General features: G+C 41.2%; 1 protein-coding gene across 3 annotated transcripts; it reads right to left on the bottom strand.

The window, feature by feature from the left end:
• Positions 1–1,764: 1,764 nt before the first annotated feature.
• Positions 1,765–6,140, bottom strand: LOC146551221 (uncharacterized). 3 transcript variants are annotated; one of them, XM_085259355.1, is made up of 7 exons: positions 6,094–6,140; positions 5,222–5,575; positions 4,836–4,994; positions 4,265–4,366; positions 3,891–3,925; positions 3,653–3,808; positions 1,765–3,085 (listed from the first exon to the last, which is right to left on the bottom strand). In XM_085259355.1, the coding sequence occupies exons 1-7, from the start codon at positions 6,125–6,127 to the stop codon at positions 2,915–2,917; spliced, it is 1,011 nt and encodes a 336-aa protein (XP_085115481.1). In that variant the 5' UTR covers positions 6,128–6,140; the 3' UTR covers positions 1,765–2,914. The 3 variants fall into 3 exon arrangements, with proteins under 3 accessions (XP_085115481.1, XP_085115483.1, XP_085115482.1); XM_085259357.1 differs by having other exon boundaries at positions 1,765–3,081; XM_085259356.1 differs by having other exon boundaries at positions 5,222–5,572; positions 6,094–6,127.
• Positions 6,141–6,753: the final 613 nt, after the last annotated feature.

The raw sequence follows: 6,753 nt of genomic DNA, 5'->3' as shown, positions 1-6,753 counted from the left end.
CACACCCAAGGCCATCTGAGACCATCACCTTTTTGTCTGTCCTGCACTCTCTCTCTTTTTCTTTCTCTCTGATTGTTAAATAAAAGTATAAACATGTATTTATAAGTTAAACTTGTGTTTGAATCCTGTAGGTTATCACACATTTGATCTCCATGTGTGAGAACTGCAAGTGCCCAGAGTGAGGACAGACTGAGGGACCCACTGCTGCACATCATCTGTGAGACTTTGTGTGTGTGGGGAAGAGGAGGAAGAGGAGGAGGAAGAGCCAGCACCAGCTGACAGATGGAGAAAATAGAACTTTGTGAACGACTGCTAGAAACGTTTAAAAGCAGCGATGTGGTTGGGGATGAGGAGTAGGTCTCTAGCCCTCCACCATCACCGGCCTCCTCCATCATCCCTGCTCCCTCTTCAAAGAGGAAGTGGCATCCACGCCGCGACGCTCCTCACCACAGCCGCTTTCCGGGACTTCTGAACAACCGGCTGTGGTGAGTAACACAGGTATTTTCTAGTCACCTACTAAAAAATTGACTGGTTGCTCTGGGACAGTGTATTGTGTGGGGAGCAACGAAGCCCGTTTTTCTTGTGCTTCTTCTGAGCCAAGGATTATTACCATGGGCACTGTCCATTTCGAGGACTTGCATATTAATCCTGTGAATAAGTAGATTTCCCCCTCTGTTTCTCTAGTCAGCCCTGAGTCTGTCAACTCAGTGACTGCTCATTCCGAGGAAATCTGCTCCGAATTAATGGATTTTAAGAAGTGTTCCCTCCGGAAGATTTAAAGACTGTTTCTCCTGAGAGCTCAACTGAGCTGCCATGTTTCTGTTCCACCAAAGGTTTTCGCACCATCTGGTTCAGTTTCTGTTCCCGCTGGGGGCTCAGGAGAGCCACTCCAGCCATCCACGGCTTCCACGCCACCCTCTGTTTCTGCTGGGGGCTCTGAGGAGTCTATCTGGAGAGTTCGTCCAGTTGTCCATGGCTTCCATGCTGCTCTGCCTGTTCTCGCTGGTGGCTCAGGAGAGTCCATCTAGCTGCCAGCACAACTGTCTGCGGCTGTCACGCCGTCACCTGTGCCTCCACCACGCATGGCGTCCATGCCACTGCCTACTCAACTGCTAGCTCAACCACCAGCTCAACCATCCACAGCTGCCACCAGCTGAACCACTTGCAACCGCCATGCTGCCATCTAGTCCAGATCCGTATCCGCCAGAGGTTAGTGCGCTGTCTGGTCCTGCCTCGCCTGGTCCTGCTACGTCTGATCCTGCCTCGTCCTGCCTGCCATGTGAATGGCCATCATTGAACAGAGAGGGTGATTGATGACACCACCTACTAAGCAGTTTTGAGATGCCTTGCTTCAGGTGACCTCAGTGGGTCATATGATATATCACAGTGTCTTCACCCTAAATGTTTTTTCACAGCTTGGCTCATGTGATGAGGCACATGATCAATAGTGGGCCAATGACCACTAGGATTCAAACACCTGGGATTCTCCACCTCTTAGTTTTTAGAACTGAAGAAGACTCCTGAATGAAGCATCTTCAAAACACTGCTGAGCTTCAAAAGAACTCCAGTTGCTTTCTTTTTCAGTATCCTTTGTTAGAAGAAGTTGAGTCGAAATACTTCCACTGCAGAAGTTAAGGAAATGTGTGTATTTTAATATTTGTATATTTTTATTTATATTTTATAAAAAAAATAAAAACCATACACTGTTAAAACTGCCAATGTTCATGTTTATTTTCATTAAAAATGAGTAGATTACTGCATCTCTTCACTTTTTGTCTTCCTTATATCACATGTCCTTAAAAGATAGCAGTGTGTTTCCTGGTTTCAATGAATCTATCCTATAAAAACCATAATATCAACATTTTTTGTATCTGTTGAGCTAAATTATAAGCAGCTGTAATGAACTTTAACCTGAGGCCATATAACTGTGCAGTTAAGCTATAAATATGTCAAAAGTAAATAAAGATAAACTAACTTTAGTATCATTTATACTGAGCTGTTGCCCGCTGAGATAGTTGAGGTTTCAACTATTTTCTACACCCTGCCTGATGCCGAGGCTGGCTGGTGATCGGGGGACTGGTTGACTGCGTCCCGGGATCACTGCTGGCTATGGGAAGGCACCTGTCCATCCACACTTCAGAGTGTGGGGATGGCTGTGTGTGTCCGGGGCTAGCTTGGCCTCTTCGTCATGCGGTGGGGGCTCCGCTGGGTGTTGGGCAGTTATTGAGTCTCGCCTTTGGCTTGTGCTGGGGTGGCCAGCGGGGTCAGTTGCCTGCTGGCTATAGGAACTTCGTCCGGGGCCTCTGTCTTCCCTCGGCTAGGATACAATGCATGGTTGTTGGGATTCAGATCTTCAGATCTCTTGGGAGCTATAGATAGCTGGGGTCTCCTGGGTCTTTCCCGGCCTTCACCCTCATTTTTCAAGTATTTTTAAGTACGTTTCATGACAAACAATCATGCACACTCCCATCTTCTCTCTCTCTCTCTCTCTCACACACACACACGATGTGCTTTGTCTTTCAGGTGTTGCCTATTGTTTGTATACTTTGTCACAGCTGTAGCAGTTGGAGACCCAGCATGTCTGTTTGTTTCATCCTCAAAATTTCCCCCACCCTCATATTTTTCTCTTGTTTTTCTCTCATTTTTCTTCTTCTATTCCTCTAAATTTCTTCACCTATCTTTTGCCAATCCAACCTTCACACCCTGTCCGCTCCAACATAATATCCACACACAGAATAATATGAATAACAAAATTAAATAAATAGATAAAACAAAAACATAAAAAGAGGAGCCTACAGAGGGTCTACAGTGCCCCTCTTGGGAAAGCAAATATGTTTGGCACAACAAAGCATTCAGACCATTACGCTTGTTACAGCTGCTGGACAGGACAGGTTTAAAAATAGTACTAATATATTCATAGTGAGGAAACAGAGTACACAGGAGGTGAAGCATCTTTGGTGTGGATGGCAGTACTCAGGTCCACCTGAGGCATTGAGTAGACAACATCAGTTGCTTCACCACAGGGGGCGCTGTTGGTGGCAGGAATGTGGGGAAGATGCACTTCAGCGTAGCAGAGGTTGTCTGCCTTAATGAGATAAAGAGGTGAGATCAAACATTAGACATAAGACTGTTAAAATTAAATAATGTTGAATATTTAAATTGAAAAACCCACATCTGAAAAAAACAAAAATCAAAAATACATTTTTGTCATAATCATCATAAAGCCTCTGAAGTCACCTTTCAAAATACCTTTGTAACAAAATCTGAACATGACAACGTTCACAAACGAAGGATTTACTGCTTTGTTTTCCTTTACTGGACAGTGTTTTACAGTTGTGTTAAATACAGATTAATTAACCTTAACGTTTGATAGACTTGTTTTCCACCAGAAAGGTTTTTTTTTTTAAATCCCACTGAGTATGAAGCTGATATTTATTCAAAAATACACATTTCAGTATAGAAAGGATTCTTTTGAATCTTTTTCTCAATTTAAAAGATTTTATCTGCTCCAAACATAGAGGAAGAACTTTTATTTCTTCAGTCTTCAGTGGAACATGGCTCTTTGTGTCTGAGAACAGATGAATTACTTCACTACACAAACAGTTACCTGGTTTATGACCTCAGCTTAGAATCAGACCACAGTTTTACTCACGTTGTTCTGAGGAGAGGTGACGAGGCTGTAGAGGTCTATATTTTCAACTCCATCTGCCTGGGGGTCTTTGGCGGTGGCATAAACTGAAGACACTTCTACAGGAGGTGACCTGCTCGGTATGTCACACTTTCCAATATCTTCATACAACCTGTCGGCCTGCAGCAGGAGAACAAACCAGCTGACAGATACAAAGCAAACAATAATGAAGCTGATGTGTGTCACAGTTCCTAAAACCCACCTGCGTGTCAGCATACTCTGTTTCCACAGGAGGTCCTGAAAAACATGCAGGTCAGAAAATAAACGTCTGTCTTTAAGGCACATAACAGGAAGAAGAACCTGAGGAACTAAACTCAGGAACGATATGAAGAACTACATATGAACTACAGTTAAATAAGGTACATGGCTGATAAAGAATCAAAATCATATCAATCAAATCTGCTACAATTAGTTTCTGTTGTGAGTCATAAATGAACATCCGGTGCTCTTTTTACAAACAGACTGAACTTCAAAAGTGAAAACAGTGTGACAGAAACGTCACACCTGACTTAATTCATGCAAACTGGGACATTCTGAGCTGAGCATGTTTAGCCTTTTCTGTTTTCCTAGCCTCACCTCTGGGTTTAGTGGTCCTCCTCTTCATGCAGCAAATCAGCAGAGCTGCTGATAAGACGACGATCATAACGAGCAGAATTAGACCCACATAAATCAGCACATCTGCAGAAGTTTAACAGAGAAGATTTCTTTTACTCACAGTGTAAACATGTGGCCTGCAGGTCTGTTCATCTAGCAGTAAAGTTGTGCACATACAGAATAACGTATCTTTGGACTGAAAACAGTTCATCAAACACTATCTGACAAACTGTTTATCAAGAATGACAGAACAATTTATTGCTTCTAATTTATTCACTAAAATATCAGAGCGCTCCTTCCACAGCTCTTAATGTGTCATTCTTTTGTAGTTCTCTGATAACAACACATGAATGAACCCAAAGCCCTTTTCTACTCGAGCACTCGTACGACCTGCCTTATTCATCTTTTTAGACAAACACTTTTTTCCTACACCTTGTGCTTTCTATCCAACAGTTACACTCTGATAAACACACTGGAATATGGGATCAGACGAATGGCCTTCCAATTAGAAGATGACTTGCTCTACCTGCTAAGCGACAGCCACCCAATATACCTGAGCTTGCATGTTTGGTTTCAGAGGAGGCTGATGAAGATGTGGAGCTTCCTGAAGTTGAGCTTAAACTCTGTGCTGTTGGTGGTGTGGAGGCTGATGAGAGAAACACTGAAGCTGAAAAAGGTCTCAGAGTCCCGTTTGGTGTTGAAGTGGTTGAAGCTGTGAACAATGAAAGCATCAGAGTCATAATAAGACCACTTGAAGCAGTTTATATATCTGCATGTGACTGACGTGGTTATGGGCTGTTTGACAGCAGAACTGATGAAACTTGATGTTTCAGATAAATATAACATCTGTAGGTGATTTGAAGGAAAAGTAGCTGCTTTTGAGACGTGAAGCTTCTGTCACACCTTCAAAGACAAACACGACTGTTAGCAGAAACTCACCTTCTGTGACAATCAGCTCGAAATCAGAGTTTCCATCTGTCAACAAGACTCTGTCCAAAGAGCACCTGTACCGTCCTGAGTCAGACTGTTTCAGCTGTGTGATGCTCACATACATAATATCATATGAGGTAACACCTTTGTTTTCTACATATTTAATGCTGTATCTGCCGTTCTGAGCTGCATCATCAGATGTTTCAACAAGAATGTTTCCATCCTCACATTTTTCCTTACAGAAGAGTTTCCTGCTTCCACGGAAATAAAATTTGCACCCAACTGTGATGTTTCCTCCTTCCTCTGCTCTGCGGGTGAGAGTTTGTGCTTTGACCAAACCAGTGTTTCCATCCTGAAGTGCTGCTGAAAGGATGAACAATCATTAGTTACAATCTTACTATAGATTAAATGTGACAGATGATTATTAATTTGTTGTACTTCTTCATTATATGAAATAAAGAATAAGTCAGTGTTGTATCAGGAGATCTAGTGAGTTGTTCAGAAGGATAGAGAAAAAAATTGATTGGAGGCTTAATGTACAATAAAAAGTCTAATGTTCCAAAGTGATTTCTGGGGATCAAAGTGATGTGAAACTAAAAATTATTTGCACACTGCAGTCGTGCGTGCAAGAGCAGAGGTTTGTGCAAAAATTTTAATTCCACACATCTTTATATTTCCGGGTTTTATCTGTTTATAACTATTACAAAGTGTCCTTTCTCTGAGCTGCATGTTTGAGTGACTCTTTTCCAATTTGTATGAGAGAGAACAAAGAAGTGAAGCAAGTTGTAAAGCCAGCTGATTACCTACAAATGACAATAAAGCGAAGGTAAATAAGACTTAGAACGGAGAAAGTGACAGAAATAAAAAGCAAATTTACTCACTGAGGAAGATGAAGCAGAGCAAAGTGTGTTTCATCTCAGAGCTCTGATGGTTTAATGCTGCTTCTCTTTTTCTTCACTTCAAACCAGGAACTTCTTACTTCTCTTAATGACGAGGTCACGCCTTCAAAACTCACCCACACCCACACAAAGACTTTTTTTTAACTGCAATAATGTTTCTTTATTTAAATTTCCTGTTTCCTCACATAACTTTAGTGTTTTTGATTTTCAGATTATCATTCACGCTCTAAAGTGTGAGGTTTACTAAACTATAATTATAGGATATAAACTAGACTATTTTATAACTAGACTAGTTGACTAATGTTGGCTGTCCTCCATTTTCATCACACCAAACAGAACAATCTTTAGTATTTCATTTATCAGACGATGCAGAAATAAAATGTCTATTTATTTACGACTTCTATTTTAAGTTTTGTGTCACAAACTGAATCTTTTAATGTTCAGAAGTTCATCCAGTCTCTATCCAAACTTAAACACAGCAATGCTTTTAAAGGAAATATTTACCAGGTGTTTATTTTTTTATTTATTCTTTTTAGATTATTTGAAGTTAATTTATTTTTGATATTGTGTTGTTTCTGAAAAAACTCTGACCAAACAGAATAACCTTATATACAGTGGGGCAAAAAAGTATTTAGTCAGCCA

This window comes from Mchenga conophoros, linkage group LG20 (genome assembly GCF_057382185.1).
Source record: "Mchenga conophoros isolate Kocher_MC1m ecotype Shallow Benthic linkage group LG20, M_conophoros_male_GT1.1, whole genome shotgun sequence".
NCBI lineage: Eukaryota > Metazoa > Chordata > Actinopteri > Cichliformes > Cichlidae > Mchenga > Mchenga conophoros.
Note: the sequence above shows the minus strand (reverse complement) of the source record. Positions and strands in the feature narration are given on the sequence as shown.